This window comes from Antechinus flavipes, chromosome 6, assembly GCF_016432865.1.
Source record: "Antechinus flavipes isolate AdamAnt ecotype Samford, QLD, Australia chromosome 6, AdamAnt_v2, whole genome shotgun sequence".
In the NCBI taxonomy this organism is placed as follows: domain Eukaryota; kingdom Metazoa; phylum Chordata; class Mammalia; order Dasyuromorphia; family Dasyuridae; genus Antechinus; species Antechinus flavipes.
The window spans coordinates 38,178,206-38,198,704 of NC_067403.1; the positions used below are offsets into that span (position 1 = coordinate 38,178,206).

At 41.9% G+C, this 20,499-nt stretch overlaps 1 protein-coding gene across 3 annotated transcripts in view; it reads right to left on the reverse strand.

Moving 5' to 3' along the window:
* Window positions 1-20,499, reverse strand: part of LNX1 (ligand of numb-protein X 1) — a 208,647-nt gene that overhangs the window by 87,789 nt on the left and 100,359 nt on the right. The window contains exon 1 of one of the 3 annotated variants that reach the window (XM_051964279.1): window positions 10,541-11,107. The exons of the other annotated variants lie outside the window; for them this stretch is intronic. Within the exon in view, the coding sequence (XP_051820239.1) occupies window positions 10,541-10,632 (92 nt within the window). The 5' untranslated portion in view covers window positions 10,633-11,107. Of the gene's footprint in view, window positions 1-10,540; window positions 11,108-20,499 lie in introns of those variants that run through there. 3 annotated transcript variants of the gene reach the window in all.

Genomic DNA, 20,499 nt, shown 5'->3' on the forward strand with positions numbered 1-20,499 from the left:
AATGTAGTTGAAGATGGCCAAGAGATGTTGAGGAGAGAGGATGACTTTGGGGCGTAGGTATCGGGGAAAGAGAGACCCTAGGGTGCCATGGCAGTGGGCGCTGAAGCTGACATGGAAACATCTGGACCTTGGTCAGATACAGAAGCCCAAATGGCGGGGAAGGATGCATCATAGGGCTGGGCAAGGAAGAGCTTACCTGGGGCACCGAGGGAGAGGTAGGAAGCATGCCAGTTGACTGTTTCTTCTTTTAATTGGGCATTCATCATCCTTTACATTTCAACACCCTGAACCAAAGTTCCTAACCTCACCCTAGTTATAGCTCTGATTCAAAACAGAAAAAAGAAAAAAGCCAAGTGACAGGACCACAGTCAGATTCAGTTACTGCATACCAAACTGGGGAAAGATGATTCTAGTATTTCCTGGATTCTATTTGCTTTAAAGAATCTGCTGGGACAGCAAAATGTTGCCAATTAGCTCCGGTCTTAATGTCTCTCTGGACTTCAGCACCATGACTCGGCTGCTTGCTCCCTCAACCTATAAGGGTTCTTTCTTAATTCAGTGAGTTTCTTTCTGATCCGCCATTTCCAAGAAGGACTCAGACCAGGTATTCCCTAAAGTTCGCCACCATTTCCCCAATCTCCCTCCATCCCTTCTTAGGAGGATACCTCCTTTCCCCCACAACTTTTCAATTTCCTTTTATGTGTTGTCTTTCTCAGATTAGAATGTAAGGTTCTGGCTAAGGACTGCCTTTATTTTTGCTCATATATTTTAGTGCAATAAAGCCTAGAGCCCTTAATAACTGATAGTTAACTTGACTATTTCCCAAGGGTACATTTGTAATAATATTAATTAGTATAAAGATCACATAATTGAGTTAATAGAATATTTAAATTCTGCACCAGGTATTCTTAACCTGGGGTCTATCAATAGATTTCTTAGGGGTAGAAATTATATCTTTATTTCAATATAAGTGGTTTCCTTTGAAAGCTTATGTGGCTTTCTAAAACATTATTCTGAGAAGAGGCCCCTTCTCTAAACCCAGTTCACCCACTAACTAAATGTATTATCTTGGGCAAACATTCATCTCTTCTGGCCTTAGAAATTGAACTGGATAATCTCTACCATCCAGGATACGCTGGAGCCAGCTCACACAAGTTTGTAGGACCTGATTGTTAAATTTTCAGTGTGAACATTTATTATATCTTTGAAATCGGCAAGTTACCAATCAGGGTTTGAGTTTTTGTTTTGCTGATTGTCTAGACTTAAGAAAGCGATAGAGAAAACTTTAATAATGCAGATTGAATTTTAAACGTGTCACCTTGCTTTTTACTCCTAGAGAGCCAACCAGCTGTTAAACATTTACCAAGACATTGCTCTTAACATCCTTCCTAGCTCTAGAAACCTATGGTACTTTGTTATTAGGCTTCACATAATAATGTTTAAGCTCTTTGGAGAGCTTAATAGCTGTGGCAGCTCTATGAATCTGCAAATAAACAACCAGTTAGATTTCATAGTCCAAGCTGAACTAAATACAAAGATGTCAAAAGCTAAGCCACTGAATGATATATTTAAAATCAAAATTAAGGCAAAAATGCAAAATAAGACCAAAGATAGACTAGGATCGGTTCTTCCTGATGGTGGTGACTGGGAAGAAAGGAAGAAATAGAAACACCTGGAGAGAATTGGGTTTTGCTTCTCCCAGTAAGGATGTGCAGTGGGGAGGAAGTATTTCCATTAAGTTCTTACCACATGCCAGCAGATGCCCCCAGATGGCTGATTATGTACAATGTGCGGAAGGAAGGAAGGAAGGAAGGAAGGAAGGAAGGAAGGAAGGAAGGAAGGAAGGAAGGAAGGAAGGAAGGAAGGAAGGAAGGAAGGAAGGAAGAAAGGAAGGAAGGAAGGAAGGAAGGAAGGAGGGAAGGAGGGAGGGAGGGAGGAAGGAAGGAAGGAGGGAAGGAGGGAGGGAGGGAGGAAGGAAGGAAGGAGGGAAGGAGGGAGGGAGGGAGGAAGGAAGGAGGAAAGGAGGGAGGGAGGGAGGGAGGGAGGGAGGGAGGGAGGAAGGAAGAGAGGAGGTCAGAAGACCAAGAATATAATAAAAGAAGATTCCTCCAGGAAATAGAGCTATGGCAAGAGTGGAACAGGTATGACACGTCACAGGTGTACTATTGGAGGGAGGGGAAGTCTAACAAAACTCTTTGCCAATTAAAATGCCAGCAATCTTCTTCCTTGGGCAGGCAGATCCATTAGGTTTTTCCTTCTTTCTGAATGATGTGGTGGCTTGGCTATGTGATTGAGGAAAAACAACTCCCAGGATCTTGACCGGTCAATGATATCCATGAAGCTACACTAGCCCCTTGTTGAGAATTTAGCTCCCCATCAGACAAATCTCAATCCCAACACTGGAAAAGTTCCTACTCTTCTCTACCAGGACTAGGGATTCCGGTGCTCATGAAAAACTCTTCCCATACCTAATCCTTTTACTCCAACAACACAAACTGCCTTCTTGTCTTGTCCCCTGGAAGAACAGATTTCATAGGACTTTGGGCTGGAGGGGCTCTGGAACCCCCTCCTCTTTTTGCAGATGAGGAAGCTGAGGCCCAGAGAATTTAAATGATTCGACCAGCATCGCACAGATATCAAGCGGCAGAGATGGATTTGAACACAAGTTGCTTGACTCAAAAATCCTAAGTAAACCAGAATCAAAAGTAGAAGAAACAGGAAAAAAAGGAGGTTGGTTTTGTTTTAGTGCCGGCAAATATTAGCATTTATGGGATCTCTGAGTAGAGATTAATTAATGGGTGACTGAAAAGGAAGGAGACTCAGAGCTAAGCAAGAAAAGTCACACAAAGGACTAGGGGAAATGGTCCCTAGGGTCCCCTCCGGTTAGAAATCTTGTGATCTTAGAATCCTATTCTCTGAGGAGTTGGTACAAAATTAAGAAATAACTCAACTGGCAGAAGTTCTGTTGTCATTTTCTGTTATTTCTGAGGATCTCTGGAATGTCTCCATAGAAATATCCCCAGAAGATGCTTCCAAGATGGAATGTTGTTTTGTAACAATATTATTTGAATGGTCAGCAAAAGTCAATCAATATACTGAAAACATTTGACTTTCTACTAGGGTTCTGCAAATCTCCAGCCTCTGTACAGAGCAAGGGGAGGTGTTTTACATCACTTTGAATTTTGGGAAAAAAAACCCAACACTAACTTTTCTTCTGCCATTTCACATCACATTTATTTAATTTCATAACATTCACTTTGGGCAGAAGTTTTATTTTTAACATAAAAAAATCTAAAAAAGAGCTATCATTGCTGTCTGGCAAAAAAAAAAATTGTTGTTTTATACTTTTATGTTTCCATGATCATTTACTGTTATTACTATTATCATATTCTTCCCTTTTAACAATCTTGTCTAGGTACCATTTTCCTTGGCAAAATTTATAGAAGCTTTTTTTAAAAAAAAGTTTTACAGATCATTATTAACATATAAAAATGTTTTCATTCATTACATTTGTCCAGTACTTCCACAATAAAAATGAATAAAAATGATAAATAAATAATAAAATGAAGACATATCCATTTTGATTTATAATATATTAGGTAGTATTTGGGCTTTTCACATCCTTGTATTATTTTTCTCATCTAACTGGCTGATTTATCTACAAGTTCAAAGGCTTAGAGTTGTAGGGTTGTAACTTCAAACTCAGAAACTGAGTTGTTCATCCATTCATAAAGCTCCCTGAGCAGTTTCATATTGACTTAATCTTAAAATACACTCTGTTTTATTGTATTCTTAGTTACTTTGTCAAATATTTCGCAATTGCATTTTCACCTAATTGGGCCTCACTCTGGAGCTCTAGGAATTAGCCACAGCCTGTGTATTTCACATCTCTGTGGAGATGTGAGGGGTTCTTAGATATCATTTAGCCCAAACTCACCATTGTTCACATACAGAAACTGGGGCATAAAGAGATAGCTTGACCAAGGTCACTTGGTAGTAGGTAGTAGAAAATACATTCTCTGCCTCCCTATCCAAAAGGTTCCTTCCACTGTCCCACACTGCCTACTTTTTATTCCTAGTCAGCTTCTTTTGAGTCAGTAAATGTCAAGCTTAGTGTCTGGACTTCTCTAAAATTTATCCCTTCTTTACAAGTTATCTGAAGAATTTCTTTGCATTAATGAAGTGTTAGAAAAGAAGGAAGACAAAAATAAATGCAAAAAAAAGGAAGAAGAAAGGAAGGAAGAAAATCAGTTATAATATCATTGGGTGGTTGATGTTGTGCCAAACATGTTTTTCAAGGAACTTTTATTTTGGCTTTCAACTCCCTGTCAAGCCATCAGGAGCACAAAGGAGAGGCAGGTCTATTTTGCTAAGGAGAGAACCCGGATCCTGGATCACAGGAGGAAGAAGGAAGGAGAGGCTGGGGTTCCATTACAGCCGGCAAAGCAGAACGGGCTGGTTCTTGGGAGGAAGGGAAACTAATCAAAAGGATCATGGAGCTCCCTGGACATCAAAGAACCCTTAAAAGCAACATTTTGATGGGTTAAGTGTAAATGAATCAGAAACATGAGGCTTCAATTTCCTTCCAAATACATGAGTTCAACATTAAAAAAAAAAGTTTGGCTCAACTTATCAAGAATTTTTCAAAAATACAAAGAGATGTGACCATGAAACCTATATCGTCCTTCTTCCTTTCCCAACTCTAGATTGGTGGCTTTCTTCTTAAGCAAAAGAACTCTCTTTCTTTTTCTATTTGCAGTCAATTATGTCTCCTTCCTTCCTTCCATAAATGAATCTAGAATTCATTTAAAACATATATATATATGGTCTTATATTAAAGACCAGAAATTGACTTTTTATCTTCTAATGCAAAAGAAACAACTCTTGGAGATTTATTTTAGACATTTTTGCCCTGGAAAATCCAGAAAGCTTACTTACCCTATTGATTTAAACTTTGAAAAAAGGAGGACAGTAATTAATAGTGTAAAATAAACTTGAGACAAAAACTGATCTCAAAGCAGGGATTTTTAACCTGGGGTCTTTGAATTAAAAAAATTTTTTTGACAACTGTATTTCAATATTATTAGTTTCCTTTGTAATTTTATTTTTTGTTTTGTTTTGTTTTTTTTGCTAAGGCAATTTTAGTAAGTAACTCGCTCAGGGTCACACAGCTAGGAAATGTTAAATATCTGAGGTCACATTTGAACTCGGATCCTCCTGACTTCAGGGCTGACCTAGCTGCCCCCCTATGTATTTTATTCTACAAAGAAGTGAATCTATAGGTTTCCCCAGATTGCCAAATGAGGCCAGGTCATACAAAAATGGTTGAAAACCCCTGTTTTAAAAGTTACTTCATTGTGCTTCCCCCTCTTATACATGTTCTCATTCATTCTCTCCCTCTTTCCCTCTCTCTCTCTTTCCTTTCTGCCCTCCCCTTTCCCCTCCCACCTCACACAAACATACACACAAACCCCTCCTCTCAGAGTCAAAAATATATGTTATTGTGATAATTTACAGCTAAGTAGGTGTCTTACCATTTAATAAAATTATACCTTTCAAAATGCTTTTAAGGTTTAAAAGTAGTCTTGAATTAAGTAATGAATCTGGCTCATTACTTAATACCTGGCTAAAACCAGAAGAAAGAAAAAAACAATTCTAGACAAATGTCAATATAGAAGTGATCAAAGGCTGGCAAGGCTCAAGGTTCTTAGATGAGGATTTGAAACTTACCTAGGCTGATGATTTCTCACATATAAACAAGGTGAGGCGAGGGAAAAGGAGAGGGAGAATCAGACCAACTGTGTTTCATTTAAAGTTATTTTGGGGGTGTGAATCCAGAGGTGCAGCTTTTGGCTCCAGCTTAGCAGGTGTAATTAGTCAGAGGTGTGCTTTTTCAAGTCGGTTTGTGAATACTCTACTTATGAATCCCATGTTCTGAATCTCGGATTTCTTCAGCCTGCCCTGTGTAGTCAGTAGAACAGCTCCTGGGGTCCCCTAGCCTTAGACTCTTGACAGCCCCTCATTACAGGGCCTTATTTCCCCTCAGCATCAAATGATTCAAATAATGATTTTGAAGTCATTTATTTTAATGTTCTAAAACAAAATTACAACTGGAACAGGCCTTCTCTACGGAGGAAAACCGGGGCTGGGTACAGAGCCAGCATTAGGAACCCCAGCCCTGGTGAAAACTGAACCGGATGAGGCCGAGGGCAGGTGTTAGTTTGGGGGCTGTGAGCCAGATAGAGATTTCCTGGGAAGGCCAAATGGTGACAGAACCAAGGATGGAATAATCTTTCAGGAAGAGAGGGGCTGCTTATGGATGATGACTAAGAGAGGGTCTAAAAATGAGTGATGGAGAGTAAGGAGTGTACCATAATTGTATCCTGGCTTAGGGGAAGAAGTAGTTGCCTTCAGGAGGGTGACAAGAGATGGGATGCCCTGAGGAAACAGCTAATTTTCAGAGAAAACTGGAAGGTAAAAGGAAGAGATCTAAGATGAAAAATGTTTTGTTAAAAATAGTGGCGATTCCCCTCCCCCCCTTTCACATTGTCTCCCTTCAAAAGTCCCAAAAAACCATCGATAAAGTGTTCTTTGCTCTAAGAGATACCCCGCCAAATAGTGGAGAGTAAAGGATGATTTTAAAAAAAGGGTTTGGGGTTGTGGGAGGGGTGATGATCACCTACTTATGTGCCACTTTTTTTTTTCTCTCCCGATATCAGACTGATTATATACCTTTGAGGACAGTTAGAGGACACAGTGGATAGAACATCAGGCCTGAAGTCATTAAGGCTTGAATTCAAATCTTGCCTCAGACACTTATTAGCAGTGTGACCCTAACTGCTCTGAGAGAGTTAGGATGCATACCAGAATTTATATATTGTAGGTTGTGTTTCCAGATTGTCCATTGTACCGATTCTAGCTCAGTTTCCTGGGGGGGATAGAGAGAAGGCACGAAGCAGAACCCAGTGCTTATTGCCATTGCTCCCAACTGATCATACATACTAGATCTCAGGCACCTCAATCACATGGAGTGACTCTCCAAGCAAGTGGCATTTCTGGGGGGGCAGAGGGAAGGGATGGCTGGATTCAGCTCTGTTAGGTAACTAGATCCTGGAGGAGAGCTGTGATGGCCTCCAGGTGAGGGAATGGGAGCAAAGGATGATGTTGTTCTATGGGGTGAGAGGAAAGGGGAAGGAGGAAGTAACTTTCCTTAATGTTGCAGCTTGGAAGAAGCCCCGATTGCCCTGTGCTACTTTCACTGGCTGGAGAAAGTTGGGAGGAATGGATTTATCATTTTTTCCTTCCCTCTTCTGGCAGTAACTTGCTAGTTACTGATATTTGAAAACTGAAAATATTTTTTATGTATATGAGCTAAGCTGACATTTCCCAACTTCCTGAGAAGCTCTACAATCTACAACAAACAATAACAAGGAACTTTTCATTCTTCATCAAAAGTAGAGTTGGTAATTTCATTTTGAAAATCATAATTCACTCCCCTACCCACCCACTGAGACCACACAGCAACAATCCATTCAGAAACACCCAATATAAACAGATGTAGAAACAGCTTCACGAGGGGTCAATAGCCAGAGTGTCTCCACTCCCCCATTCTTTCCCTTCTCCCCACTCCAAATATATACAATATCACACATGCTGTCACACACACACACACACACACACACACACACACACACACCTTGCAGAAAATAAAGCACAGCTTCTTCATTGCTTTTCAAAGTCACAAATGCTAAAATGTTCAAATTCCTGAACAAGGATTCATCCATTAGAAATCTGGGTCTGAAATTCAATGCAGTGGATAGATAAGATAAAGATGATCAAAGTACCAGAAATGAAATAGAAGAAAAGCACTGAGGGGCCCAAAGAGAAGAAGAGTATATCATCAAAGGAGAGAGCAATAGGTTTGAAAAGTCACCAGAGAATTTTCAAGGCTGAAGAAAGAACACAAATGCACTCATATCAGAAATGCAGAGAATTAAACTTCTTGCTGTTGTGTTATCCGGTTGTTTCAGTCACATGGGACTCTTCATAACCCTATTTGGGGTTTTCTTGGCAGAGATACTAAAATGGTTTGCCATTTCCTTCTTTAACTCATCTTACAGATGAGGAAACTGATGCAAAGAGGTCTTGCCAAGGGTCACATGGTGAATAAATGTTTGAGGCTGGATTTGTCTTCCTGACCCCAAGTCTAGTCACTGTGTAACCTAGTCACCCCTAACCTATCACCAAATGATAACAGTAATATTATCCTATTGACAAAGCACTTTTCTTACAATAACTTTTAAGGGAGGGCAGTATGGACAGGTTTTCTTCATTGTGTGAAGAGCTCACATAAGCTAAGTGAGCTGTCAATAATCACATGGCTAACAAATGATTGATTAGGGGAAGAAAGACAAAAAGGTCAATCTGGAAGTCAAATCCAGAGGATTTTCCCATTCATCTGAGTCTCACTGCCCTTTTATGTTGAAAACATGAGATGTTGAGCTTTCTCAGTGAATTGATTCAACATCCCCCTATCTCATCAGCACTTGTTACCCGCCTATATGTCCAGCACTGTACTAAGCACTAGGGATAAAGGGGAGGAAATGACCCTTTGGAAGCCAGTAAGTTTATTCCTAAGATTCATTTTTTTTTGGGGGGGGCAGAGGGAATCTTCATCAAAGATATTTGGTGTAATGTCAGCCACTGTGGAGTCAGTTCCAGGTTCAGCTACTAAGGCTGATCTTGTTTTCTTAGTGAAGAAATATTGATTAAACACTTATTTACTAAAAAGTAGACACAGAGGATACAATAAGTGAGCCTGGCCGGACACTGACCTAAAGAAGCTGACTTCTCATGGTTTGATAGCCCATTGGTAAGTCAAGTGAAATGCATTTTTATAATTGTTCCAAATAGATGAGACATGAGAAGCTTCCTCCAATAGAAGAAGACACACAAGGCAGAATTGATCAGGCACAGCATTTCAGTCAGGGAAGCCTCGGGAATGGTAAGTGGAAGGAGAGAGCAACTGCTTGAGAAGAAAGGGACTGATTTAAGAGTTTTCAATGAGGATTAATCCCATGATAGCTTATGTGACACTTTTCTGTTCTCTCTCTTCTGATATTAGACTGGCTATATATTCTTGGGCAAAGTCTTTTCATCTCTCTAGACCTCAGTTTCTTTATCTGTCAAATGATAGGGGGAAAGAGAAATAATGAGAGGGGAGGACTCTTTGGCAGCTGTGACATTAGGACTTGTGGTAATGGTATAGTCGACAATCTGCAGAGGGGGTGATGGGTCTTTCTGTGACCCCGATTCACCCTAGCAGCATTTATTTTTCCAGAAAAACATTTTTCAATGTCCTAGTTTGCCTTGGCCATGCTCACTGAGTTTAAATTTGGTTTAGCCGGCATTAGTCGAGAGATTTTCCTTTCTTACCCAATGTTTAAAAAAAAAAAAAAAACTGGCTTTACATCTAGGAAGATTTAATGAGAAAATCCAGAGAATTGTGTGATTCCCCAATTCAGCCAAGATCCCAGAACATCCGAATGATCGGCATCTGTGTTTTTAGGGGCGGGAATCCCCATTTTAAAGGCACCCTTGGCCATTTCCACATGGTCTCCGGTGCAATCATTGCCCTCACTGTCCATCACAACCATGTTTACTCACTGGGATCGCATAATAGTATTTTTCCAGGATGGGCCTGTTGTCTCTTTGTAATCCCTATTTGAAATTACCCATTGACACTCATTGCATGCGTGGCCAGTGAGCTTGCTGGGGCTATTTTTACATCTCCTCTGAGCCCAGATACCTGTTTTCTTAGTTGTTGGTGAGCCCACGGTTAGTCAAGTGAAATTCATTGTTCTAATTGCTCCAGATAGCCGAGGCAAGCTTATTTATTTGTTTTCTAGAAGGCAGCAGCATGGCTCCTGCAACTTTCCCTCAGAGCCTACCAACAGCCACGCTCAGACACTAGCATGGCTTGAGCTTTGCTCCATGAATAAAAAATGGAGAGATCTTTTTTTTCCAGGTCCTCCCAAACCGAGGGTGTCTTCCTCCTGGGAGGAGAGGAAATGTAGATTTGCACAAGCACCTTCCCCATCAAACAGAACCAGCTGAGAGAAGCTGGAGAGGTTCACACGCATCCTCTTCGGTTCTATTTATGGAAAGGAGATGCATTTATTGAAAATAAGGCAGAGCACTTGCAAATAAAGGAACGAAAAAGAAGGGATGGGAACAGTTCCTTGCTGAGGGAGCCCTGGCTGCACCAAGATCCCTGGGCTTTTTGTGGAGTGTAAATCGGGCACAGGTTTTTGTGTTTGTTTAATCGGCCATGTTGCTCTAAGATGCAGCCAGGAGATGGTTTTCCCCTGTCAGGAACGTCGTATACAGTGGGTTTCTCCCACTCGGGAGAGACGGACGAGACAAGGCAGGCACGAGCACGGGGAGCCCCAGACCACAGACCCGCATGCACGCGCACACACACACACACACACACACACACACACACACACACACACACACAGCCACTGTGAGTACTCACAGTTCTGAGTACAGGAAGTGAAGGTTGCCCACATTGTCAATGTAGTTGGCGGGGCTTAACCAAGGCAAGACCAGTAAGAGGAGCGCCTTCATTTTCTGAGCTTGCTTCCCGGCCACTTTGGGGGGTGGTCCCCGGACCTTCGGGCTCCCGGCCGGCCGAGCCTTCCTCCTTTAAGCAGAGCTGTCCCCGGGCCCGGCGATCAGCGGCCCATCGTGCCGCAGCCCGGAGCCCTGGCAGCCCGGAGCCTTGGCAGCCCGGAGCCCTGGCAGCCCGGAGCCCGCACGCCAGGCTGCGCTCGGAAAGCTCGGGCTCCTAAGAGGATTACTCAGTCTGTTTCTCAGACGGGCGGAGGGGAGGGGAGGCCGGGACGCAGAGGCGGCCCCGGCCCGCGGGGGAGCAGAGGGCTCGGCTGCCGCACGGGGCTGCTGCGCGGGCCGCCTCTTCCCCTGCGCCGTCCAGAGTGGCTCCCGGGAAGCAGCTGGTACGTTTACATCACTGGCCAGAGGCAGATGGGCTAGCGGGAGGGCAGGAGCGCGGCCCGCAAACCCCCACCGCTGGGGGAGGGGGGGCGAGCAAAGGCTGCACCTGCCAGAGAGGAACTCCGGCTCGGGAAGGACCCGCCCGCGGCCCGGGACGCTGCCCCCTCTCCCCCCTGAACCGGGATATGTGTGCGCGCATACATGCGTGTGGATGGAAAAGTGGGAGTGTGTACGCGCCTGTGTCTATGCAGGTAGCCGTAAAAGGTGTGTGTATGTGCACACATGTGTGCATATATTCGGGTAGATCTAAAACTAGGTGGGTGTATGTATGTGCACGCACGCATGTGTGTGTATGTTTATATTCAGGTAAATGTAAAAGGTGTGTGCATGTGCACACACATGTCTATATTCACGCAGGTATAAAAGTAGCTGTGCATTGTGTGCATGCACACACGTGTGTATGTATGCGTATATATATATATTCAGGTAGATGAAAAAAGTATGTATGTGCATACATACATGTATATATTCATACAGATACAAAAGTAGCTTGCATGTATGTGCACACACGTGTTTTATTCAGGTAGATATAAAACTGTGTGTGTGTGTGTGTGTGTGTGTGTGTGTTTCAAACCAGGACCATCTCCGGTCCTCTTAATCCATATCCTGCCACAGGACCCAGAAGGCTGGAGAGGAAGGTGAGGAGGTGACTTTGCCCAGCCCTCCCTGACAAATCCAACTCCCTCGCCCCTCGGTGTCACCTCCCCATATCCTCTTCCCCAAGGTTGGAACAACAACATGTAGCGAGAGACAGATCAGAGTGGAGAGCAAATGTTACCTTGTACAACCCCCATCCCCATCCTCCCAATCAGATCTATTACATGAGGCAGAGGAGGAACAAGATGATAAAAAAAAAACAGTCTGGTGGCTAATTACTTTCCTCTTTCTCTTTAGGTTTCATTGAAATTTCCAGGGAACTTGAAGTCAGCTTATCTAGATGTAGAGTAAGAGTGGGATTTCTCTATAATTCTGGGCTTTAGAGACAGTAACCCCCCAAATGCACGAGTTGTGCTCTGGCAGACTAGCGGAGCCTGGGTTCAGATCCTGCCTGCGCCACTTTTCAGTTATGTGATCCTTAGCCAATCCCAGAACCCCATTACTCTGAATTGTAAAATGGGGATAATGATACCTAGTTAACAGCATATTGGGAAGATAAAATGAGATAAATGTGTAAACCATAGCCTGCTACAAAAAGGTCAGCTCTGATTCCGAGGATCCAGTACAGAGCTGTTATCTGAGAGACAAATATTTAACATTTATGTAGCACTTGAAGGTTAACAAATGGCTTTGCAAATATTTTACTACCTGATATGACCACAATATATAGAAACTTAGAAAGTCACAAAATAACATTATCTGTGTTTATTTTTATTTAGTTTGTTAAACATTTCCAGGCAGTGGTATAACGTCGGATACCTTCACTTTGCCAAACTCTTACCTTTCTTTCAAGAAACTACTTGATTATCCCCAACCAGGAGTGATCCCTCTCTTCTCTGAACCCTCAGAACACATTTCAAAAATATTCCCTTAAAGCCTCAATGTATTTTGCCTTATAGACTGTAGTCATTTGGGTATTTTTTATCGTTGTAGCAAAAATAGATTGTAAGCTCCCTGAAAGCAGAGCCCGAATTTTAGTCAGTTTTCCCCTGCAGTAGAATATAGTATAGCACTTTTATATTGTAAGTGCTATGTCACCATACTAAATGAAATTAATATTTGTCTACTGATTCATTTGTTCTGTATGACAGACAGTATATCTTTTCCCAAGATTTAGATCAAGAACACGGTTATCTTCATCTCTTTGTCCATTTGCCCACACATGCACTTATGATGTGCCTGGATAGGTGGGTGGGGTGGTGGATGGAACACTAGGTCTTAAAGTCAGGAGCTTAAATCCAGTCAAAAACAATAACTATGTAACCCTGAGCAAGCCAATTAATCCTGCCTCCATTTCTTCATCTGTAAAATGAGCTGAAGTATCCTAGTATCTTTGCCAAGAAAAGCCCAAATGGGGTCATGAAGAGTCATATGTAACTTAATCTACCAACAGCAACAAAAAATGTATCTGGCTCTGAGCCAAGTACTAGAGAAACAACAACAAAAGAAACAAAAATACCCCCCCCCCAAAAAAAAGATACATTATAATCCCTGTCTTTAAGGAGTCCAATCTATGAGACAGCATATAATTATTAGATATACGTGATACATACGGAATACATAGAATGTCCTATCAGAGTTAGGTACTACCAGCTGGGGCTGGAGAGAGTGATCCAGAAAGGCCTTTCCTACAGAAGGTAAGATCTGAGACAGTTTTGAAGAAAAACAGAAGTAGAAGTGAGGGAGCATACTTGGCAAGGGTTTGGTCAACCAAGGCAAAGACTTGGTGTGAAAGAACACCAGGTAAGCGGAAAATCAAACAGTCCATTGTGTTTAGGGATTTGTGTGAACTCTTATTGTTTCAGTGGACACTTTATGACTTGCACAATTAAAATATCTAAAAGACATACCGGACAAAAGTAAGCTTCGATATTGGCTTCCAGGCTAATTTTGAAAATTTGTTTTAAAAAAAGTAGCTATCTGTATATATCTCTTTTGTAGGATGATAAAGAACAATTACAAAAACAACATAAAACAAAGACTATTTAATGACCTATGGAATCAAAGGGATTTCTTCCCTACTAATCAACTGAAGAACAGTCTGCCCCCAACAGAGTCCCATCACTTTTCGGGCCCAAGTTGCCTTTTCTGACAAAATGGTCACAATACCGTATGTAGCTGAAGGCAGAAGACTAAATGATCACAAGGTTTTTTTCCAGCTTTGATTCTATGATTCACTGAGATGCTAAGTCCTGTTTACCTCCATTCTGATGATGTCACAGCTACCTATAGAGAATGTCCTTCCTGCATCCAAGACTCATGAAGTGAGTCTGGAATCCAGTTTGCCAACTCAAGTTGAACTGAGTCAGCGGAGGGATAAAGAGCTCTATTAATAACAAGCCCCAAACTATGCAGTCATAACAAACCTTAGCTCATAGAGAAAGGAGGAAACAAAATTATGAGGATGACTGCTGGAATCTGGACTCAAATATCTGTGTATTAGTCCTTAATGACCAATTATCTGGGGATAAAGGGAGATGCTGTCGCCCAATGCTTATGTCAACAATGATAGAAAGGAAGAGAGCATGATTGGTAGTAATCCCTAGGAAGGGAATTAGGGGACCCCGGGGTGCTTATCCTGTCTGTACCACTCACCTTAGGCAAGTAATCTCTCAGCCTTCTGCCTCTTAATCTGCAAAAAAGGGATAATACCACTGCCCCAGCATGCTTCCTGAGAATGGAATTATGTTAATGCATAGGAAAGCACTTTGGAAAGCATCAAGAGTTATGAAAATGGAAGCTATTCGTGTTTTATCTAATTTTCATATTCCCTTTTTTTGACAGAAAACCTACTCTCCAATTCAGTCGAATCAACCAACAAGTATTTGTTAGGTACTTATGATATGATGGGAAAGATGCTAAGCACCGAGGCTATCGGGGCAAAAACAACACAGAATTTATACTCTGGGAGCTTATAACATATACTTAGTTATTTAAAAAAAAAAAAAAAAAAAGACCCATACAAAGCAGACCAGAGGAAGCTGGATGGGAAGGTGCCCAAAGGTAGGAGAACCAGGAAAGCTTTGAACAAGATGGGACTTGAGCTCAGTCTTGAAGGAAGCCAACAATGGCAAGTGCTGGTGGTCAAGAGGGAAAGGATTCCTGCCAGGATATGTACAATTTCAGGCAAGAATATAGGAATTTGCTTTGCCAGACTACATGACTGTGTATCCAAGGCTGTATTTTTGTTTGCTTGGTTTTGTTATTTGTTCTGTGGGAGGCTGGGGGAAATAGCAGGAAGGGCAGATGAATTTTTATAAAAAGAAGCAGCCATATTGTGAAGAACTTTAAAGGCTGAACAAAGGAGTTTATAATGTATCCTAGATATAATCAGTAGATACTAATTTGCTGAGTAGGGGGAATAACTTGATTTAGGAAAATTATTTTGTCAACTGTGTGAAGATTCCTTCTCTATCTCTCCCTCCCTCCTTTTCTGTCCTTCTCTCCCTTCCTCTCTCTCTTTTTCTCTATGTCTCTTCACTTTCTGACACCAATTACATCCACTCTTCACTTCTTATTTGTGGTTCTAAAGAAAACAAATTTAGTTCCTCCTCCATATTATATCCCTCAAATATTGTGGTTCTTGAGCGGCTTCTCCAGATGAAGCATGCTGGGTTCCTTCCAACAATCCAGCTCAGCACAGGAGACCATGCCCTCCTTCAGCTATGGCCCTCAGATCTGAACTAGCTCACTGGATGTTATGTCACACTTGCCGGATCTCCTGGTTTCCTAAAGACTATAGGTGGCGTGACCAAACAGAAATTACTGCAACCCTCCAGACAGTTTGGTTTTCCCTTCCTCCTATCCCTTTTAGCCCCAACCCAAGCCAATTTTCTTTCTTTTAAAATACTTTGGCGACTAAGAAAAAAGGATCTCTCTGTCTAGTCTCTCCATGTTTAACCTTCAAGGTCAAGTCGGACCATATTTTAAGCAGCGACTGACACAGGGAATAATAAACCATCGGTTTGCTTCTCAGAGAAATCCCCCTGGATATTTTCAAAAGTGGAAGAAGACAACCAAGAAGCAAAGAAAAAAAAAAAAAAAAAAAACAAATAGAATCTCAGAGCAGGAAAAAAACAACCCACCAGGCTTCAGAGACCATCAAGGTCAATGGCTACATAAGGATTTGCTTCAGTATAGATTTAGGGTTCCCACTCAGCCTTTGCTTAAAGGTTGGCAGTGAGCAGAAGGCTGCTTTCTTCTGAGACACTTCATTTGGCTTTTCGATGGCTCCCTCAGAAGTTTATACATCAAGCCCAAATTGGCCTTTTTATAATTTCCACCTATTTCTTCGACTTCTGTTTTCCTGGGGCCAAATGGAAGAAAGCTAATTCACCTTTCTGAGTAAGTGATGCAATGGATAGTGCTAGGCCAGGAATCGGGAATATTCCTCTTCCTGAGTTCAAATCTGACCTCAGACACTTACCAGCTGTGTGACGCTGGATAAGTCACTTTTTTATCCTGTTTGCTTCAGTTTCCTCACCTGTAAAATGAGCTGGAAAAAGAAATGGCCAACCACTTCATATCTCTACTAAGAAAACTCCAAATGGGGTCGGGAGGAGTTGGACACATTCACCTTCTCCATGATAATCCTTCAAATATGTGAGGAGGATGATCGTGTTCCCCTGAGTTTTCTCATCCCCAAGCTAAACATCTCCAGTTCCATTGACCGGTTCTCATAAATCATGATTTCCAGGCCCTTCCTCATCCTGGTTTTCCTTTTCTGGATATTCTCCAGCAGTTTATCAAGGTGCTCTTCAACCGAGTGATGTTGGGCTCCTGGCTATTCCACAAACAAGACACTCCATCTCTCAGCTCTGGACATTTTCTCTGGCTGTTTCCCATGACTGGAAAGTTCTCCCTCAACTCTCACTGTGGACTTCCCTGCATTTCTCCAAATCTCAACTAAAATTCTACCTCCTGCTTTCCCCATTTCCTTAATTCCAGAGTCTTCCCTGCATTAATTAGCTCCTCTTAATCCCTTATGGGGCTTCCTTTGGAGTTGGCAAATAGCCTCCCCCATTATATTGCAAATTCCTTGAGGGCAGGGATTGCCTTCCTGTATCTCTCCTGGCACACAGCAAGTGGTTAATGAATGTTGTTTTATTCCCAAAATGTGCCACCTGAAATGTACCCATTATTGATTAGGACAAAGCAGAGGACTACCATTTCTTTAATATTTTTTCCTTCCTATGTGACAAAAGATCATTTATAGGCTCAGCAAATTAGATCAAATCTGACTTTATCATCTATAGGATCTTTACATTAGAATGTAGTGACCTAATAAATGAACGATCTCATGATTCTCCCTAAAGGACTGACTCTATCAGATGGAATGGCCTACCAAAGTTTGCTTTTATTGCCTCACCAGCAAAAAAAAACAGCAAACAAAAAGCACTCCCCGGCTTGGCCCATTCCTGATCTATATCTGGCCACGGGAACCAGAAGGCTCTGGAGGGGAAAGTGAGGCAGGTGACTTTTCCCAGCCCTCCCTCACTTGCAAGCCACAGCATCACCTCCCTGATCTCACGGTCCACTCTGAAATGAAGGACAAACTCCAACTATTAATGCCAAATGCCCACGGTTTTGCTCTGTCGGCCTGACTCAGCACATCCTGTTATGGCTCTCCACCACATCCTGTTATGGCTGTCCAGGTGATATCTGGAAGCTGGCGAAGTCTCAGATGCTGAAGGGAGATGGACTTGTTTTCCCTAAATATAGTAACATCCCTGACTCCTCCATCATGGCCACCATCCAGCATTCCCCTCGTTAATGGAGAGCTCCTTTCTGTCATGGGGGCAGAATCGACATGGCAAGCCACTTAGCTTCAAGTCTCTCGGAGACTCACTTAAAAATGAAGGAGAAAATATTCTCTGAAATGAACTCCATAGAAACTGGGCTCAGGGACCCAAACTTGCTCAAACTTTATACTCCCTAAGCAGAGGAAGGGCCTAAAATCTCTTAAAGGTCTCCAGTCCCCTAAAGCCCAGCTGGTCCCCATTCTTCTGGGGCACAGTGCTTCCAAAAAAGGGGGCCTGAAGATAATATCTTGTCTTTTAGAATGCCCTTGTCTTGTTACCTATTCCAATCCCGAATTTGTGTCTCACTGATACAGCAATGTTAGGTGTTTGCTTTCTCCCATGTTTTTAACATGCCAGTTCTTCACAGAATAATTATAATAAGCAAGTTTATCTGCAAAGAAATGAGAAAATGTTCTTCCAACTTTTTAGCAGAGTTAATATATATAACTCACATGTCAAACTCAGTTGATATGTTGGTTAGATTCCTCAACTGCCTATTTTCTTCTCTTTCTGTTTTATTTTTGTTTTAAGGGCTGATGGTGAATGGGAACGAGGGGTTATATACTAAGGAAGGAACAAAGGAGTTATAGAAACAAAAGGGACAATTTTTTAAACGAAACCCCAAAATGCCATTTCTTCAAAATGAACAATCCCATCTTTGTAGAAACTTCTTCCACCTTTATTCCCTAATACCATCTTAACAGGGATTTTTAAGACATCCAAGGTCTTAGTTTCACTACACGTCCTCTTAATATCAGTGACATGAAAGCATGACCTCTCCACACCCTCTTTAAAAAGGGTGGATTCCCAGGGTCAAGAGGTGCCTTAGATTGACTTAACTACTTCTCCCCTAACTGTAATTATCAGCAAGGCCTTTCGGTGGGGGGAGGCTGCTATTTGACCAAGGAGCCACCATCTCTTTTGGAAATCTTTTGCAAGTTGTCCCTTCAGTGATAGTGTGTGAGCTTTGGGGGAGGTCAGAGGTCAGAGGAATTAAAGGCTTCCAAACAGTAGCTCAGTCTCAGAGTTCCCCCAGGAGAATTCTGGGCCTTGGAATCAGAAACAGTAGAAAGACAGCCCTGTGGCCAGGCCCTCTGCATGAGGCAAAGTAATCTGCACCCCTACTTTTAAGCAGGGAGTATGGTTTTTACCCAAAGATTTATATTCAACTCAGTTCACTTAAAATCCGTTGACTAAAGTTGTTGACTAAGTGCAAGATTCCCGGGAGAAACAGCAGCAGAATTTGTTTAAACAGCCATCATACGACATGACTATGTGATTCAAAGACTTCGCAGTGGCCCCATCAATAGCCTCTAACAGAAGCTTTGGCTGAGGGCAAAAATATTTCTCAAACATCAGTTTCTTCTTTCAAAGCAGAGGCCCCTTAATCTTTTTTGTGTGTGCTGTAGACCCCTTTGGCAATCTGGTGAGCTGATGGGTCCCTCCTCCAAAGGGAGGATAATAATAGCATGTACCTCCGAGATTGTATCCCGAGGAGAAAATGAGCTATTTGTAAAGTGCTTTGCAAATCTGCTTGAAAGGGAGAAAAAGCAAAGTCCCTGGCTAAAGCAAATTTTAAAAATATTTTCTCTATATTCAAGACTTTTTTGTTTTTAAACATAAGGAGGTTCAAGACTTAATGGTTCCAGTTTCTAGGGTTCCCAACTGGCAGATCCAAGTTTGATACCAGCCCCCACTGAAAAGAATCCCTTTAATTCACAGCCTATATTCATTCTCACACTAGTGGTTTTCAGAATCTCCCCCCACCCCCAATCTAACTTCAAGAAAATACCCTTAAAAAAAAAAAAAAAAGGTAAAAGCTATATTTAAACCCTGAAATGTTTTTAAAAACTGAGGAGTTACTCACTGGCATCCAAAACCTACTTCCAGCAGAGCCCTCAAGATTTCAGACAGGATTGTTCCCAAGTAATAGTACTCTGCTTAAGAAAACAATCCAGCTCGGTAATCTGCTTTTCAAGTTCAAGGAACTAGAGAGGTATTAACAGTTTAATCCTCTTAAGATCCCCAGCCAGGATCTGAAGCGTGTGTTTGTATGATTTCGAGCCTATAGGTGAACATGGCAAGCCCTCTCACAGTCCTGCCTGAAGCCCAAAGGGATTCCTCAGTCCACCAGCCTCAGATTGTTAACCCCCGTCATGGACACCTTTGTGCTACAAGACTAGAACTTCTGGTAGGAAATGTTGGTTCTAACCCACTTAGAAAACTGAAATGTGGAAGGGGTCACACATAAGCCAATAACTCACTTCAGAGGGACTTTCCTATTTCCATGTAATGCTTGAGCAAACACTTAAGGTCACAGACTTAGAGGGTCTTTGAAGTCGTCTAGTCCAACCCACTCATTTTACAGATAAGGAAACTGAGTCCCACAGAAATGACTGTGCAGAATTCAAACCCAGGACCTCAGATTCCAAATCCAAGCTATACCAACAGCTCATGTTTTTAAAGCACACCTACTATGTTCCAGGCACCATACCAAGTACTTTACAATTATTATAATTTCATTTGATCATCACCACAACCCTGAGAAGTAGGCACTGTACTATTCCCATTTTACAGATGAACTGAGGCAAAGAGTGAATTGTCCAGCTAGTGGTTATGGCTGTTGTTCTGTCATTTTCAATCATGTCTGACTCTTCCCGACCTCATTTGGGGTTTTCTCGGCAAAGATATTGGAGTGATTTGTTATTTCCTTCTCCAGCTTATCTTACAGATGAGGAAATGGAGGCAAGAGGGATTAATCGATTTGCTCAGGATCACATAGCTAATGTCTGAGACTGGATTTAAACTCAAGAAGATGAGCTGTGAGATTCTAGACTGAGTCTGAAATTTCTTCTTTTGTAAAGTGAGGTTAATAATATTTCTACAACTTACTTAAAATATTTATTATTAGTTCCATACCAGGAAGGGGATTGCTGTTAATACCTCTAGTTCTTGAACTTAA